Source organism: Vespula vulgaris, chromosome 24 (assembly GCF_905475345.1).
Source record: "Vespula vulgaris chromosome 24, iyVesVulg1.1, whole genome shotgun sequence".
Classification (NCBI taxonomy): Eukaryota; Metazoa; Arthropoda; class Insecta; order Hymenoptera; family Vespidae; genus Vespula; species Vespula vulgaris.
Window position 1 is genome coordinate 3265001 of NC_066609.1, and position 16595 is coordinate 3281595.

Sequence of the window (16595 nt, forward strand, 5' to 3'; positions counted from 1 at the left end):
ATATAAAAAACACATCTTGCACATTACCTAAATTTAGATTCCAATAGATCTAAACTAGATATACGAGAAGCTATTGCATCAGCTTCGCTCCACTTTTCGCGTCTCATCATTTTTGTAAATTCATATAATTGTTCACACAACATCCACATCTGTAAATATTTTTAAAGACATTCTTCATTATAAGATATTTGAGCACAAATTAGTCTAATACGATTAAATTAGATTATTTTCAAACCTTATTTGATGGATAATTGGGGAATCTTTCTTTTGCATGAGCTAATATAATGTCAACAAGATCATATTCGCCAAACTCTACTAATATGTTTGCAACATTTACTACTGCTTGACAAGTTGAAGTTCCATTGAATATATTTTGCTTTTTATTTCCTGCATTATGTAGAAGAAGAAGTTGTGCACAAACCGACGAAAGTTCCATCTTTCCATAATATGCCCAGAGTGCTGATTTTTCGGAATAAGTCAATGACATTAGATCAATCATAGAATGTTGACAATTCAACACATCTGACTTCATTAATGTCTAAAACAAATATATCGACACTGAATATAACAAATTTTTTTAATTTGACTTTGAGTTACATACCTCAAAAATTTGTGAGGGAGGCTTAGATTCTAAAGCAGAATAATGGGAAAGAGCAATGAGCCCTAGACCCGTGGTATATGTAATTCCTAACATACTTGCTTTTCCAAGAGATCTTTCTATAAGAGGACCTCTGAAAAATTAATAAACTTGATAAAAGGAAATACTATGAATTACATGCTATAAACATTGAAAACATACTTTTTTTCGCTGGTAAGATAGTACATCCAAGCATGCGCTAGCTGTAAACAAACATTGTCTCCTGCTTCTTGTGCTATCATAATAGCTTCTTTCAAAGCTTCCTCGGCTACTTTCCTTGATAAGAAACATATATTGGTCATTGTGCTCTAAATAAGAATATTATATAGAACATACTTATGATTAAAATGAGCATGGAGTACTGCAAGATTTAAAGCGGCATATCTTAGTGTCCGAGACTTATCTTCGGGTGTAGAACGACTTTCTGATGGTGCTAATCTGTCGAAACAATGATAAAGGCTATCTATTGCGCTGCAGTATTCGTTTATACGTAAACAATTCAAATAGCTCAGATAATGCTGAAAGAAATGAATATGTGCAAAAATAATAAATATTTAATAGAATAAGTTTTTATAGAAGAAAATACTTACAGCATCCGCATAATATGGACTAGAACGTAGAAGTTTTCTTATAAGAATTTGTAGATCAACAGGCGACATAGCCTTATGTTCGTCCATTTTTAATGCATGTGCTTGTTGTGCAACGAGTAATTCTGCTTGCCTTCCACTCCATACAGTAGTACTTTTATTACTATTAATTCGAATAATTTAAAAGATATTTGTCATCCACTGAACAATACATAAATCTAAAGAAAAACTTACTTATAAATATAAGGTTCATCCAATTTTAAACAAGATGAAATATCAGTATTCTCAGGGCTTCTAGACTTTTTCTTAACATAGTTCTTAAGATCTTCATATAGCAAAACTGCTTGATCGAATGGCAACTTTTCAAAAAATATAATTATCCTTCTGACATATAATCCAAGAACAGAATTTTTATTCAATAAAGGCACTGAAATAGCATGATCTAATGTAGATTTCATTAATCTTCCAAGACTATCAAATAAATCTAAGAATCCCTCAATGCCTTTGTCTATTAATGTATTTAATTGAAGTTCTAGCTCATGTCCAAATGAATAAATATGTTCACTGCTATACAACATATGTAATAAAGTATACATTTCCATATCAGGTGACTAGAAAAAAGGAAATGAAAAGAAAGAAAAGAAAAAAGGAAAAAAGAATTTTTAATGAGATAATCTATTTAAATTCGTGTTATTTACAATTCATTAATCGGTTAATGCTTACCTGAATCAACTTTACTGCTGCTAAACAAAAATCACGTCTCACCACAATAGCTAAAATATAATCGAAGATATTTTACAATAACATATATTCAAAGAAATAAGATCTCTTACATTAATTAAAATCTCTTATAAGAATCACCTTTACGACTTTCATTACAATATTCTTTTATCAACATAACAATTGCAACTTTGTATGGGGTTAAATTTTCTTTCTGAACTCTTTTTACATTTCCGTCAATGTTTACTAATTCTTTCGACATTATTGATGTGTTTTAAGATTTATTTCATATACGTATCAATTTATTTATACAATGTAAGAATTTTTAAAAAATGCCACCAGAAATCAACCATAACGTTACAAATATTTATATTCAGTCCAGTGCAGGCGTAATTGCTCTTGCGCGCCCTTCTGCGGCAAATGCATTTACTAAACAAAAATGGAGGAAATTTCGTATTACAAATTACCACGCATCATATCGTTAGTACCTCGAAAATTATGTAAATCGAAGGTCTTATGTATGTATTAAATTTTAAATTGATTATTAAATGATTCAATATTAAAATTATATTGTTAACATTATGATTTGGATTTAGAAGAGCCATTATATATAGTATCTATTCAATTAATAATACAATAAAACAGAATATTATCCATTTTTGTAGAATAACATTTATTCATCATCTTGTACAACAGTAGTTTTCTCAGATACATACAGTCCATCCAAGAACTTTCTTATATCTTTGTTTTTCACGGTAGTTGACTGCTGGATGAGTGCAGCTGAAATAAAAATATGTGATTAGATATTTTTTAATCATATTTTCTTAATCATATATCAAAATTTTATTAAATATAATTGCATTCATTGTATACCAGATCGTGAAACATCTTCTAATGAGTTGCCTTCTATTATTAATTCATCCTTTTGTTTGGCAGAATTCGTAACAGTTACACCAGCAGCCATTTTAACCCGTCGTATATATTTCTCACCCAAAAAGTTACGAATTTCTATTACTGTATTATTCTCAGTTGTTACACAGTTGATGGGAAAATGAGCATATACAGCACGCATTTTGTACTGATATCCCTTTGTCACTCCTTTCAACATATTTTCAATATGAGAGCAGACAGTACGAACTGCAGCTAATTCTTTCTTTGTACCAAACCATTTTTCTACTTTCAATAACCTTGGATTAATCATCTGTAATGTTTTATAAAAACAGAAAGAAAAAAAAATATAATAACATCATATGTATGTGAAATTAGTTGATCAGTTTTTATCATCCATATCAGAATAAAGTTATCATTTATAAAAAATGAAGGGGAATCCAAATATCTCATCATCGGAAAATGTATTTCTTATCAGATAATATTTCTTCTAAATACAGCATATACTTTTCATTTTATATATAATTTTCTTTCTCAAATATACTTTGAATAAATTATACTTACGCGTATGTCAAGTGCTAGATGTTTGAAAGAACGTTTTAGAACACCTCTTGGTCCTTTTACTGTCACTAAACGTGACTTAACCGTTACAGTTAATCCCTCTGGGATTTTAACTGTCTGATTAGTGACTATCTGCTTCATTCTGCAATGCAAAAGGAATAAAATTAGTTCTGCGCTATCACTTTTTTATAAACGTCTATATAACGAATACTTAAAATTCATCAGATTGAATCAAAGCAAATTCTGAATGTAGAATGATTTTAAATGTATATGCATACGTGTGTGTTTATGTATCTACGTATATTTATGGATTAATTATTTAAACAGAGAATATAGCACATATGATGTTTAAATACAATTTAAAGGAATATCGGTTGTTGCAATATCAATAACATTATCGTACTTTAATGTAAATAATCAACTGCTAGATTTACTTATACGAGCAATTAATAAAACTCATATGACTACGTTTATAAACTTATATACATCGTAAAAATGCATGACATAAAAACAAACTGTCAAATATAATAGAATCACAGATACATGTGATAAATTAGAAATGCTGAAAAGAATTGCATAGAATGATACATATTAAGGTTATAAACGATCTCTATAAAAATAATAATATATCTGAAGAAATATATGCTGTTTCGGAAATATGTTAAAGAAATATATAAGTATTATTAACGATAGATCATTGAGCTCAATGCATCATCGGATTACAGTAGATTTCCTAAGATATTCAAACTAGTTCGAATTTCATTACCTCTCACACGACACTGTACAACCGGAAAAGAGCCCCGAGATCGCTCTTCCTTTGCGTGGCCACCATACGTTTCGTTCGCAATTTCAATATCTATCGATATTGTCACTAACGATTCACAAAATATCGAAATATCGAAAATATCGAAAATATCGAGTTATACTATCGTTCGTTAAAAAATAAATTTTTTAATAAAAAGAAATATTGGACCAATTAGATATTTCCTAACTATATTCAATTCGAGCATCTTCTTCTATTATTGTACTTGAAAAAAAATATTTTTTTTTTTCATCGGTATTAATGGAATATATGTAATAAAGTGACTGATAGACAGAGAAACTGTACGTAGGATACGTCGGTATCGTAGATCTATGCATAAATGGGTAACAATTCACTAACTAGTATTTATCATCTGAAATTTTGACATTGCGTTCAAGAGTCATATACACGGTCTGTGCTTTCTGTCAGTTAATGCTTTCTGTCTGTTATTAGCATTGGGCTTGTCCTCTTTATCGCAAGTCTGATTATTTCCTTGCATTTTAATGATATCGAAACAATTAAATCTTGTACGAAATTTAATAGAATCGGCTAACGAACGGGTAATAATCTTGTAAAAGAAACATGGTAAGAGAACGTGTCAAACTGTCATTTGTTACTTTGTCATTGAATAGGCTGTAGATAAAATATTGTTTATTTATTTATTACGATCTTTTATATTCTCCAGGATGATGATGATCAGTTCCAACCAGGTTATGACGTTGATTCATTTCCAAAAGATTTTGGATATGCTCCCTTTGATGGAGAAGCAGAGATATCTACAGATCCTTTAGCAGGAGAACAAAAACCTAGGATACTTTTAATGGGTCTTAGAAGGTACGTACATTTTGAAGAGTCTATCAGAATTCTCAATTATTACATATAATTACGACTTTAATATATCTTCATGTTAATACATATCTTATTTTCTTTAATATATTTTAGAAGCGGAAAATCGTCTATACAAAAAGTAGTCTTTCACAAAATGTCACCGAATGAAACATTATTCTTGGAAAGTACAAATAAAGTCATTAAAGACGATATAAGTAATTCTAGCTTTGTTCAGTTTCAAATTTGGGATTTCCCAGGACAAATTGATTTCTTTGATCCTACTTTCGATAGTGACATGATATTCGGAGGTTGCGGCGCATTAGTCTTTGTAATTGATGCACAGGATGATTATATGGAAGCTCTCAATAAACTGCATTTGACAGTTACAAAAGCATACAAGGTCAATCAAGCAATAAAGTTTGAAGTTTTCATTCATAAAGTTGATGGACTATCGGATGATTGTAAAATGGAAACACAAAGGGACATACACACAAGGGCTAATGATGATTTAGCAGATTCTGGTAAATTCAATTATTATTTTCCTGATACAAGCCTAAACAAAATTCATCAATTAATACAAATTTGTTTTAGGATGCGACCAGATACACCTAAGTTTTCACTTGACATCGATATATGATCATAGCATATTCGAAGCTTTTAGTAAAGTTGTTCAAAAGTTAATACCACAATTACCAACATTGGAAAATTTACTGAATATACTTATATCGGTATGTATAAGCTTATCATTATTATTATTCTGGCATTATTCCTACTTAGCATAATAAGTTAAATAATATTACAGAACTCTGCAATTGAGAAAGCATTTCTCTTTGACGTCGTATCCAAAATTTATATCGCAACAGATAGTTCTCCTGTAGATATGCAAAGCTACGAACTTTGCTGTGATATGATAGATGTAGTAATCGATGTCTCTTGCATATATGGGTAAATAAATATACTTAATTTAAATACTTTTACAAATTTCTTTTATAACTATTACATCATGATGTTTCTTTTCTTGCAGACTGAGAGAAGATTTAGAAGCAGCAGCGTTTGATAATCAAAGTTCTAGTTTAATTAAATTAAATAATGGCACAATTTTGTTTCTCCGTGAAGTAAATAAATTTTTAGCATTGGTTTGCATTTTACGAGAGGATAATTTTGACAGGCAAGGTAAAAAACTATTTTTAAATATATTTAAATAGTACAGAATGTTTATAAATAAAGATTATATTTGTGTACTTATAAATTATATGAAATTGCAGGTGTTATAGATTATAATTTCTTATGTTTTCGCAAAGCAATACAACAAGTATTTGAATTGCGTAATAAAGCATTAGCTGCCACAAATGTAAATAATCATTCTGCATCACCTGTTAGCATTAATGAATCTTCAAACTTGGCAGTAGTATCACAAAGTGGATTGATTGGACAAAATGGTGCTGTAGCACTTACACAAAGTTAACTAGATCCTTTTCATTGAAAGCTTCATATATAAAAATAAAGTATAGATCTTTTAACTTTGTTAATACTATTTTAATGATGTACCATTGTATATCTTAAATCATGTATAATTTTATACAAATCACAAAGAATATTCCGCAATAATATTAGTTGAAATTGAATGTGTTTTTATTGAAATTTTATTTCCACATATTAAAACGTTATCATCATTTTATATTACGTCAAGTTCTATAAGTATTGATACATTTGAGAAGATCCGTGATAAGGTTAATTTTATTATATCTATTCTATTATACACAGTGCTTTACCACTTGTATGTCTTAGAATTCGAAATCTTCTAACTCATTGAGGATCAAAACTTCTATTGCACAAAATTCAAATCTTTATAACTTTCGAAACTCATGAAATTTGGATAAACGTTTAAAGCAAAATTTAGTCCGTATTTTCCTATCTTTGTAGTGGGGATAAAATTTTCTTTCTTTTTCTTTTTTTGATAGCACAAGAGATACCTAAACAATTTACCTACATTTTTACAGAATCAAGTTGAAAAAAAAAACATTTTTATATAATTACTTAGTTTATATATTAGAAGATATCGATTTATAACGTATATGATGAAACACTATATATATATATACACATATTTGTACATGACAGATAATTATTTTCTGATGCAAATGTCATAATATTAATTATAAACATAACATATTTACATCATTATGTAAATTAGTAAAATGTTATCGTAATATTTGTGCTATGTATAATATAAACGAATAATATTTAATTTAAATGTCAACTTATAAAATTTCGTCTAAATACCGATAATCGATTAGTCGAAATTCGAAAGTATCAAATTGATTGATTCTATAAAATATCGAATTATCACAATCGCATACGATACTTTACATTTATGTTTCGAATTTTTATTTTTCTAACTCTATAATGTACTTATAAATATACTAAATACCATGAAGAATTAATTATTTCTTAAAAGATAAAAAATAAAAAATACGTAATGCAAGTGTATAAAACCTAATTGAGTTAGATAAGATTTGATCATCGTTCACTTTTATCCGATAAAACATTGAGAACAGTTGTATTAAAAGTATTAAATGTGTTATCGCTTCGTATATTATATTGTATTGACAAATGAATAGCTACATTTGTAATAAATGTTATTCTACGAAAAGCAGAAGAAAGAAACCATTTAGAATAACTCAATGCGGGCACATATTTTGTGATAATTGCTTAGACGAAGGTACTCATTTAAAACTTTCTATTGTAGAAATGAAGAATCTAATTACAATATAAGAAAGAAATATATATTGATATTTATTTTTTCAAGAGCTAAATATACTTATTCTACTTGTAAATATATATTTACATGTATATATTAATTAACTGTAGGTATTAGACCTTGTCCAAGATGTAATAATGGAGAAATTGCATCGTTGCAATTGGAAGAACCGTTATTACCTAAAGTAGCATCTTTGTTTATTCCACTAAATGAAGCCATGCAACCATTACCCGAAATAGCAAATTTCCAAAGTGCACAAACTAAAATTATTCTAAGTCGTTTTTATCAAATTGTATATCTAACTTTTTATAAAACCTTTATCTTCTTATTTTTTCTTCATCTTATTATTATATTTAACTTTTAAGGATAGAAAATATAACTTATTGAAGGAAGAATATCGTAAACTCGCACAAAATATGCAAATAATAACTGAGAAGTATCGCAAACTTCGAGAAAATATGGAAACAATAAATATGAAATTTGCATATCCTGGTAATGTAATCTCTGATAATCCATCTACTTTTAATCGTAGAGAGATACTTATCGATGCAAAAAGAATGCACATTGATAGGTAAATTTTGAATATATTTCATTGATTATTACGTTTTTATGATTGAATAAAGATGAACCAATAAAAATGATTATTACGTATGTATATCCGTATATCCGTTTAATTTTATAGTTTTACCCCAAGTTCGAGATCATACAACAAGACTGTAAGATTCACTCCATCAACGAATCAAAGCATATACGAGAAACTTCGTAAAGCTACAATTTCGTCAAATGCACCAACAATTCGTTATTACAATACGTACTCAATCGATAATCACAAATGATTAATGAATGAAACAAATGGATTATCTTTTAATAGTAAATGTATCAAATATAAGTTAAGCTTTTTCTAATTGTAAATAAATGAATAGTTTCAGAGTTATACTTATTTAACCTATAATTATAAGAAAAAAATCAACATAAAATAGTAAATACATATTGCTGAAATTATTTTATTTTTTATTATTTTGTTTTATTCTATAAAAATAGATGATGAACCAAGATTTATGATCCGAGTTTTTCCGATCAAGTTCAAAAAGTAATGCGTAATTATACTTTGTACCGCTAGTACGCAGTGTATACGTATCGTAATGGTAATCCACGTTCAAAGGTCGAATATTGTCTATAGTAACGATATGAATATATATCTTGTACGTTATATATCAGTTAAATTTTATTATATTTTTTTATCGTGTTGATTGGTCACCGGGAACTATTTAACGAATATTTTCTTACGCTCTCACTTTCTTTAAGTTCTGTTAAACTCTGTTAGTTCACTTCCAATTTAGTTTGATTGCTATACTAGTGCGCACCTGTCGTTTTCGTAATAATTATTATATTTCTTATACTTTCTACAACATGATAAACACAGGGTATGCGTTTCTTTTAAATATTTTTCTAATAATTTTATTAAGTGCTATATAAGTACATAGACATATGACTAAACACGAATATTATTTAATTTGTCTTTTCTATACTTATCCCCTTACCTTTCCCTTCTTCTCCTCTTTGTATTTATAATCTTATAAATAATCTTATAACAATATCCTGTATAAATACAGAAAACTAGCAGGACTTACTATTTTTGTAACTGGTGCATCACGAGGTATTGGAAAGAGTATTGCTTTAAAGGCAGCAAGGGATGGTGCAAATATAGTAGTTGCTGCAAAAACAGCAGAACCTCATCCAAAATTACCAGGCACTGTTTACAGTGCAGTTGCAGAAAGTAATTATATAGCAATATTAATAATATATATATATATATATATATATATATATATATATATATTTACACACACATATAAAAATATATAATGCATCTATATATTCTTCCATGAATATTCCTTACTTATGTGTAAATTAAAACTATTATATATTTAAAACATTTAGTCGAAGAAGCAGGTGGTAAAGCTCTTCCTTGTATTGTCGATATCAGAGATGAAGGACAAGTAAAATCTGCTGTTGAAAATGCAATTAATAAATTTGGTGGCATTGATATCGTTGTTAACAACGCAAGTGCTATATCCTTAACAGATACTCTGGCCACAGACATGAAAAAATATGATCTTATGAATAATATTAATGCAAGAGGTACTTTCCTTGTGTAAGTAATTAATTTGCTTTTCTACATTAATACTTTATATAGATTAATACTTTATTATCTAATACTTAATCAATTTTTATATAATGCTTTTATAATGTAATAATGAGAATGAAATTAATACAGGTCCAAGCTATGTATACCTCATCTAAAAAAGAGTGCTAATCCTCATATAGTAAACATAAGTCCACCATTGAATATGAAACCAATTTGGTTCCAAAATCATCTGGCATATACGATGGCCAAGTATGGAATGTCTATATGTGTACTTGGCATGGCAGAAGAGTTTAAAAAAGATGGTATTGCTGTTAATGCTGTATGGCCAAAAACTGGTATGTTATAGAAATTAACAAATTATTTGTGCTATGTTATTTCTACGCAAAAGTTGGCAATATTTTTTAATAAATAATAATTACTGTATTGTTATTAATATTCAGCTATCCATACTGCTGCAATTGAGATGCTAACAGGGCCAAATTCTAGTAATTACAGTCGTAAAGCTGAAATTGTGGCAGATGCCGTTTATGCTTTAATTTGTAAAGATAGTAGATCTGTCACTGGACAATTTTTAATTGATGAAGATATATTAAGAAAGGAAGGCATTACTGATTTTAAACATTATGCTTGCAATCCAGGTATTTATTATTTCTTATATCTTTTGTTATATATTTTCTTTAAAAATAAAGAATTATTGAATAAATAAATTTTTACAGAAAATGCAGACAATTTGATGCTCGATTTTTTTCTGGATGATTATACTAATTCCAAACTCGATTTGAATACCATAAAGGATACAGTTAAACAGCCATCCCAGAAATCTAGTGATTTTGGTAATGGAAAAGTTGCAGAAATATTTTCTGCTATTAATGCTAACTTGAATTCAGAGCTTGTTAGCAAAACTAATGCTTTATATCAATTCAATGTGAAAGGTAATATTGCTATTTCATCGCCATTTCGTTCGTTCTATTCTTCAAAATAATATTTAAACAATTATTTACGTATTATGTAGGAGAAGAAGCTAGTACGTGGTATTTAGATCTTAGAAATGGTAATGGTTCTACTGGGAAAGGTGAACCAAAAGATCCAGCAGATGCAACCCTTACAATGAATTCGGAACAATTCTTTGCAATGTTTTCTGGTAATAAAAATGTTTTATATAAATAGTAATATTATTTTTTTATCTTATATTTATATTTTGCATTCATTTGTTATATTTAATTTAGGTAAACTAAAACCAACAACCGCATTTATGACAGGAAAATTGAAGATCAGTGGTAATCTTCAAAAAGCTATGAAATTGGAAAAATTAATGATTAGCTTAAAAGCTAAACTTTAAGACTGATATCTTTTTTAATTTTATATGATTTCTTGGAAGTATTACGAATATATAAATTGGAATGCATCGATTGTTATATACTTTTTTAATATATACTGAAATTTTTTAAAATTATATTTCTTGTTATACGGAAAGAGAGAAAGAGGGAGAGCGTGGAAGAGGGAAGAGATTTATATAAATACATGTGTATGTGTGTGTGTGCGCGCGCGCACGCGTGCGCGTGTACGTTAATTAAATTTTCGTATATATTTTATATACTTGCATGTGCATTATTAAATATATCATGATAGATTACTACAATAACACATTATACATATCCTATATATTCCAAAAGTAAGAAATACAATACAATTATTCATTATCAATTAGCAAAATCACGAACTTCATAAATTAGAGTTTGATGAAGATTAACTTGTTAACGAAGAGATTTTCAATCGATGAAATAAAAATAAGTATAGATGAAAGCAGAATGCTTTCTTAATAAAAATGAGAAACGCAAATGATTTATTTATTCTTTAGTCATGAGAAGCGAGTTAAATCTTCGTGAGGAGTTAATTCGACTTCTCCAATTATCAGGTTAATATGTTTCCAATCACTTTAATTATTTGAAGCACGATTCTTTCATATTACGTATATTTTACTTTACTAATGTAACGAACAATGCATAATATATAAAACACATCACATAGAGGATTACTTCAAAGTTTGTCGTAGGAACGTTATAGGTTTTCTTTATTATTCGGTATTATTACTTTCCTTTGTAACAAAATAGAAACTTTGCAATTCTTTAAGATTACTTTCTAGAATAGATGCTTCATCAAATTTACCATCTGCTTTAGCTTGTTTTATATATGTCCTTAAATTATTCATTTGTTCAATGAACGGATTCATAGAAGAAGACATCATAGGAGTATTATTAGATGGACTCCAACCTTGTTCCAAAACCTTTTCTTGCTTTAAAAATAGGCATTTTATTAAGGAAAAAATTAAACAAAATTTTATACTATTAAATATTATAAAAATCTTACTTGGTTTTCTTTTACAAGTAGATAACTTTCCAAGTTTCGGGTGTCTTTCTTATACTGTTCTTTCGATTTCCACCTCTGTTCTTGCAATCTCTGTTCATAATCAGCCTTACGTTCTATTCGTTCTTGACGTTCTTTTTGTAATGTAGCATATTCTTCTATCGAAGGCAACGATTGTATCGATAGTAATTGTTCTCTTAAAAATATCATTGCACTCGTCCTAACCATTTGATGCAATCTAAGTTCTTGCCCTTGAGGTGAATTTTCCACATCTCTTGTACCAAGAACTAAAATTGTTTTACTAATTGTATCTATATTTTCGCCCAATTTTGCAATCTTAAGACGTAATGTTTGAGCATCTTGTAAGTCATAAGTAGACTCTCCTTCTCTAAGTAGAGATTATACATTTAGACAGTACTATTAAATACATAGAAATATTGAGATAGTAACTAATAGATGAATAGAATAAAATACCTCAAAGATTCGCTCATTTTATTATACATTGCCAGTATCTGTGTAGTTTCTTCCATGTGTGATTTCATTTTTTGATAAAATTGGCATACTATTGGTTTATGAAATCGTTTTTCTTTCTGCTTTTCTTTAGCATCAAGTAAATTCATACAATGCGTACAGATTTTAAAGTACTGTTCTGTACTAGTAGAATCGTTGACTAAAGCCAAAACGCTATTCAAGCTACTACTTGATGGAGATCTTGCCAATTTTGTAAGTCCTATACCTGCGTTTAATACACGTTTTGAAAAATCTTTTACAGAGGATGTTGGAGAAACAGCAGAATCATCCTGTATAGAAACAGGACTTATCATTTTTCCTAGAAAATATTTTTTTATATCCAGCATCTGTAGTAAGAACTATACGATTAATTACTTTCAAGTCAGCAAAATCATAATTTGATTTTGCTATTGGTACCTACGAGCATCCAATAGTGACAAATGAAGAGTACAATTATTACACATGATAGCTCCACAAAGTCTACAATGATGTTTTCTTCTAGCAACATTAAAGCTTTTAGCACAAGTAGGACACAACTTGACATCTCTTTCATCTATCCATGGCACTATATCTTGTTCGTGTCCTATTTTACAGTAATCAATTTTATGAATCCATTAGTAGATTGAATATTAAAAATACTAAATATATCTTAAACATTATTCGCATACTTTTTCTACTGACTGGATCAGATGGCAAATTATTTAATAGTTTATTCAATCTTATTAGTAATTTGTTTGTTTCTGATGCATAACGTTCTAATCTCTTGTGTCTTATTTCTTTGAAATATTTCGTGTGCGATTTAGTTACACCTATGAATATATTACAATTAAAAATTAAGATAGACAAGATAAATTGCAATATTATATGTAAGTACCTGTTTCTTGTTGTTCCCTGCTGATTTCTAACTTGTGTTCTTCGTTATTTGTTGCACAGGCAAAAACTTCTGGTATTTCATCTTGTTTTAAAATTTTTTTCTTAGCCCTGTCAATTAAATCTAGACAAAGGATTGTATTTAAAAGAAATTGTCCATGTATTATATATAAAGAAAAAAATATAAAACTGATCTATACCTTTAAAACATTTAAGAAACTCTGAATCATCATTATGACATTCTTCGAAGTGTTTAAGTAACTGATCTGGTGCTTTAAAATCGAGCATGCATATAGGACATATAAATCCTTCTAACACTTGTACATTTCCAGCCATGTTTAAAGGAAAAAGATATTTATCTGATACAAGGAGCTTTGTTTTCGATAAAAAATACTATTAAAACGTTCAATTGTAGGCGGTTCTACACTTTATCGAAAGAAAACTTACATGTGTATACTACGAACAGCCATATTGATTCGATCAATTAATAGAAATATTAAAAATACAATACTTCGATACAATTCTTTAATTTACTCTAATAATTATATAGAATATATAATTCGGTAAATATTAAGTAAATTGAAAGTTAATAATGTACAATCCATTTTCAATTTTCAATCAATCGAAAATAAATATAACCTACATATATTGACGTAACTTTTGTCCACATTTAACGTTCCAGCTTATAATTGATAGCCAATGAGAAAAGCATTATACTACGTTCTTAAAAAGGAGCTTAAATTTATTGTGTGAATAAATAATAAAATAAATTTTCATTATTTTTATTAATTAATACATAATACATAGAATCTTTCTTGGAATAAGAATTATTTTGAATAATTATAATTACTTAATCTATGTAACAGAATATTTTGCAACAATACACATGTTCTCTAACGAAACATCCGACGAAATATAACGAAATAAAGAACCTTCAAAACCAATGTTTTTTAAATATTCCAAACGTCCCCAATTCAACAATGTTTTAACTTTATAACCAATTAATTCTCGTTCATTAGAACACACATTTTGTTCGCTGAATCTATAACAAATAAAAGAAATTAGAGAAATAAGTTAAAAAAAAATTTATAAGAGAGAAAGGGAGGGAGAGAGAGAGAGAGAGAGAGAGAGAGAGAGAGAGAGAGAGAGAGAGAGAGAGAGAGAGAGAGAGAGAGAAACATGCATCAAGCATACCTTGCTTCTTTATTTTCATCTTTTAATTCAGTATTAGTTTTTAAATTGAATCCACAAGTTGCCCAACTAGCTATGCTACATAAAATTGGAAATTCGTTTGGAAGAAATTTACATTCTTCTAAATATTTTTTTCCAATATAAGATTTATATTCACATTTATGATGACAGCAGAAAGCTATGACTAATCCGTAATTACTGCCGCTAGATTTATTATCTATTGCTTGTGTCAAACATCGTATAGCAAGATCTAAAAAGTTAAAAGTTGCATTAATGTTGAAAATGTAAAATATATTATTAATCAGTACCTGTTGCAGTACCACATAGATGTTTTGCAATTCCAACTTTATTAAGAAAATTTTTTATTTCCGTAATATTACTAAGTTGTAAATCTGCTATATCAGCACGTATTCGTCTTATATAAATATTATGTTGTTCTTTTTTAAGCTTATTATCATTTTTATGCCTATGACTCAAACGATCCACTAACAATATACAAGAATCTTGTTTTTCTTTTGCCATTTGCGCCAACCAATAAGTTAGATTACCTATAGATAAAATTATATTTATTTGTTCAGCTCTATTTTAAACAATACACATTTTATTATATTATACCTTTTCCAGCTCCAAATTCAATGTAGCAAGTATTATTTTTGACAAGTTCAGCTTTTTCTAAATGTGCTAGTAATGATGAATTTTGTGTCAAATGTTTTTTGGCATATTTACCACAAGATGAAAGAGCTAATGCATCTTTTAATATATCATGATGTAATATTGCTTTGGAAATTTCTGGTAACTTTTCTACAAAGAAGTTAAGTTTTATAATATAATATTATATTCGAAATACAATATATTTATGGATCATATACCATAAGCTTCATTAATTCTTTTTATTATCGCATCTATAACAGAAAGATCAAGTCTTGAAAGAGGAAGAAGACGTGGTATTTCTACAGTTTCTTCATCTAAATTAACATTTTGGACTATATATGTTGGTCGAGCATCCAACATCTTTCTGACATTACATATTGCCAAATGTTTAGATAACTTTGACTGATAACATGTACTGAAAATATAAATTATAAGTTTTTACATATAACAGAACTTTTATATAGAAATAAATTATTCCACGTTATTGCCGGTGACATTACAACAACGGAAACATACTGAGTAGGATCAAGAGGACATCTTATCCTTTTGTCACTTTTTTCAGTACTGTCTATATCGTTAGAATTCAATGAATCCTGTTGATGTTCTCCACAAAATTTGTTACCTCTTTTAACGGTCATACGACAATATCGATTTTTGCGTTTCACAAAGTACATGCAGCACTTCGATGGCTGTTCCTCCATGATAATTTGTTTAATTTTTTATATATATATAAAATTTTTTTTTCTAAAATATTTTATAATTATTCTATAGTTAAAGTGAAGTTTCAAATATATGACGTACAGTAGGTTATACTATAGGTTGTGAAAGTGAAGTAGATATAACCTATTATTACGATTTCTTACGACGAGAGATATTTATATTGGAACAATATTAGATTGAAATAATCATCATCGTTTGTAGACGGCCCTAATATTTCTTATCTATTTTTTATAAAAAATGAAAAAAGAATTAGGAATCATTGGTATAGTGATTGATTACCGGTGTCCAGTTTAAATGATTTAGAATTTGGCGCCAATGACGATAATCTGTTGTAACGCCATCTCTAGCGAGAGGAA

At 28.4% G+C, this 16595-nt stretch overlaps 7 protein-coding genes across 11 annotated transcripts in view; 3 read left to right on the plus strand and 4 right to left on the minus strand.

The window, feature by feature from the left end:
• LOC127071930 (anaphase-promoting complex subunit 5) overlaps positions 1–2443 on the minus strand; it is a 3347-nt gene extending 904 nt beyond the window's left edge. Inside the window, exons 1-9 of the mRNA XM_051011758.1 lie at positions 2086–2443; positions 1948–1997; positions 1459–1835; positions 1228–1387; positions 974–1155; positions 800–913; positions 602–731; positions 236–538; positions 28–149 (exon numbers count right to left, since the gene is read on the minus strand). Coding sequence (XP_050867715.1) covers positions 28–149; positions 236–538; positions 602–731; positions 800–913; positions 974–1155; positions 1228–1387; positions 1459–1835; positions 1948–1997; positions 2086–2206 — 1559 coding nt within the window. The 5' untranslated portion in view covers positions 2207–2443. The remainder of the gene's footprint in view (positions 1–27; positions 150–235; positions 539–601; positions 732–799; positions 914–973; positions 1156–1227; positions 1388–1458; positions 1836–1947; positions 1998–2085) is intronic.
• Positions 2444–2593: 150 nt separating this feature from the next.
• Positions 2594–4270, minus strand: LOC127071951 (60S ribosomal protein L9). The gene is made up of 4 exons (XM_051011830.1): positions 4160–4270; positions 3397–3535; positions 2818–3145; positions 2594–2724 (listed from the first exon to the last, which is right to left on the minus strand). Exons 2-4 carry the CDS (start codon positions 3532–3534, stop codon positions 2618–2620), a joined length of 573 nt encoding a protein of 190 aa, XP_050867787.1. The 5' UTR covers position 3535; positions 4160–4270; the 3' UTR covers positions 2594–2617.
• Positions 4271–4383: 113 nt separating this feature from the next.
• On the plus strand, positions 4384–6648 carry LOC127071946 (ras-related GTP-binding protein C). 3 transcript variants are annotated; one of them, XM_051011816.1, is made up of 8 exons: positions 4399–4539; positions 4649–4780; positions 4881–5029; positions 5138–5544; positions 5615–5751; positions 5826–5968; positions 6048–6196; positions 6289–6648. In XM_051011816.1, the coding sequence occupies exons 2-8, from the start codon at positions 4778–4780 to the stop codon at positions 6486–6488; spliced, it is 1188 nt and encodes a 395-aa protein (XP_050867773.1). In that variant the 5' UTR covers positions 4399–4539; positions 4649–4777; the 3' UTR covers positions 6489–6648. The 3 variants fall into 3 exon arrangements, with proteins under 3 accessions (XP_050867771.1, XP_050867773.1, XP_050867772.1); XM_051011814.1 differs by lacking the exon at positions 4649–4780 and having other exon boundaries at positions 4384–4539; XM_051011815.1 differs by lacking the exon at positions 4399–4539 and having other exon boundaries at positions 4564–4780.
• Positions 6649–6785: 137 nt separating this feature from the next.
• Positions 6786–8707, plus strand: LOC127071949 (RING finger protein narya-like). The gene is made up of 4 exons (XM_051011828.1): positions 6786–7745; positions 7895–8076; positions 8150–8355; positions 8467–8707. The coding sequence occupies exons 1-4, from the start codon at positions 7637–7639 to the stop codon at positions 8618–8620; spliced, it is 651 nt and encodes a 216-aa protein (XP_050867785.1). The 5' UTR covers positions 6786–7636; the 3' UTR covers positions 8621–8707.
• Positions 8708–8877: 170 nt separating this feature from the next.
• On the plus strand, positions 8878–11525 carry LOC127071943 (hydroxysteroid dehydrogenase-like protein 2). Its single transcript, XM_051011807.1, has 8 exons — positions 8878–9208; positions 9398–9561; positions 9726–9939; positions 10063–10268; positions 10374–10571; positions 10650–10865; positions 10946–11074; positions 11160–11525. Exons 1-8 carry the CDS (start codon positions 9195–9197, stop codon positions 11270–11272), a joined length of 1254 nt encoding a protein of 417 aa, XP_050867764.1. The 5' UTR covers positions 8878–9194; the 3' UTR covers positions 11273–11525.
• On the minus strand, positions 11159–14290 carry LOC127071941 (rabenosyn-5). Of its 2 annotated transcripts, none has more exons than XM_051011796.1 (7): positions 13878–14290; positions 13682–13801; positions 13476–13616; positions 13229–13390; positions 12772–13126; positions 12301–12685; positions 11159–12226 (listed from the first exon to the last, which is right to left on the minus strand). In XM_051011796.1, exons 1-7 carry the CDS (start codon positions 14011–14013, stop codon positions 12008–12010), a joined length of 1518 nt encoding a protein of 505 aa, XP_050867753.1. In that variant the 5' UTR covers positions 14014–14290; the 3' UTR covers positions 11159–12007. The 2 variants fall into 2 exon arrangements, with proteins under 2 accessions (XP_050867753.1, XP_050867754.1); XM_051011797.1 differs by having other exon boundaries at positions 12035–12222.
• Positions 14291–14445: 155 nt separating this feature from the next.
• Positions 14446–16588, minus strand: LOC127071944 (tRNA:m(4)X modification enzyme TRM13 homolog). Of its 2 annotated transcripts, none has more exons than XM_051011809.1 (6): positions 16142–16588; positions 15738–15934; positions 15484–15669; positions 15177–15416; positions 14872–15118; positions 14446–14719 (listed from the first exon to the last, which is right to left on the minus strand). In XM_051011809.1, exons 2-6 carry the CDS (start codon positions 15877–15879, stop codon positions 14533–14535), a joined length of 1002 nt encoding a protein of 333 aa, XP_050867766.1. In that variant the 5' UTR covers positions 15880–15934; positions 16142–16588; the 3' UTR covers positions 14446–14532. The 2 variants fall into 2 exon arrangements, with proteins under 2 accessions (XP_050867766.1, XP_050867765.1); XM_051011808.1 differs by having other exon boundaries at positions 16036–16588.
• Between the last annotated feature and the right edge of the window lie 7 nt (positions 16589–16595).

Excerpts from the sequence above, each read along its gene's own strand:
- LOC127071951 (XM_051011830.1), bottom strand. The coding sequence starts at position 3,534 with ATGAAGCAGATAGTCACTAATCAGACAGTTAAAATCCCAGAGGGATTA. Across the intron at positions 3,146-3,396 it reads ATCTAGCACTTGACATACGC|ATGATTAATCCAAGGTTATT; the intron begins GTAAGTATAATT and ends AAAACATTACAG. Across the intron at positions 2,725-2,817 it reads AGAAGATGTTTCACGATCTG|CTGCACTCATCCAGCAGTCA; the intron begins GTATACAATGAA and ends TTTTTATTTCAG.
- LOC127071946 (XM_051011814.1), top strand. Across the intron at positions 5,030-5,137 it reads CTTTTAATGGGTCTTAGAAG|AAGCGGAAAATCGTCTATAC; the intron begins GTACGTACATTT and ends AATATATTTTAG. Across the intron at positions 6,197-6,288 it reads GGATAATTTTGACAGGCAAG|GTGTTATAGATTATAATTTC; the intron begins GTAAAAAACTAT and ends ATGAAATTGCAG.
- LOC127071949 (XM_051011828.1), top strand. The coding sequence starts at position 7,637 with ATGAATAGCTACATTTGTAATAAATGTTATTCTACGAAAAGCAGAAGA. Across the intron at positions 7,746-7,894 it reads TGATAATTGCTTAGACGAAG|GTATTAGACCTTGTCCAAGA; the intron begins GTACTCATTTAA and ends AATTAACTGTAG. Across the intron at positions 8,077-8,149 it reads TAAGTCGTTTTTATCAAATT|GATAGAAAATATAACTTATT; the intron begins GTATATCTAACT and ends TTAACTTTTAAG.
- LOC127071943 (XM_051011807.1), top strand. Across the intron at positions 9,940-10,062 it reads GCAAGAGGTACTTTCCTTGT|GTCCAAGCTATGTATACCTC; the intron begins GTAAGTAATTAA and ends AAATTAATACAG. Across the intron at positions 11,075-11,159 it reads ATTCTTTGCAATGTTTTCTG|GTAAACTAAAACCAACAACC; the intron begins GTAATAAAAATG and ends TATTTAATTTAG.
- LOC127071941 (XM_051011796.1), bottom strand. The coding sequence starts at position 14,013 with ATGGCTGGAAATGTACAAGTGTTAGAAGGATTTATATGTCCTATATGC. Across the intron at positions 13,802-13,877 it reads GTTTCTTAAATGTTTTAAAG|ATTTAATTGACAGGGCTAAG; the intron begins GTATAGATCAGT and ends TCCTTTGTCTAG. Across the intron at positions 12,227-12,300 it reads TACTTGTAAAAGAAAACCAA|CAAGAAAAGGTTTTGGAACA; the intron begins GTAAGATTTTTA and ends CTATTTTTAAAG.
- LOC127071944 (XM_051011808.1), bottom strand. The coding sequence starts at position 16,220 with ATGGAGGAACAGCCATCGAAGTGCTGCATGTACTTTGTGAAACGCAAA. Across the intron at positions 15,119-15,176 it reads TCTATGTGGTACTGCAACAG|ATCTTGCTATACGATGTTTG; the intron begins GTACTGATTAAT and ends TTAACTTTTTAG. Across the intron at positions 14,720-14,871 it reads GATGAAAATAAAGAAGCAAG|ATTCAGCGAACAAAATGTGT; the intron begins GTATGCTTGATG and ends TATTTGTTATAG.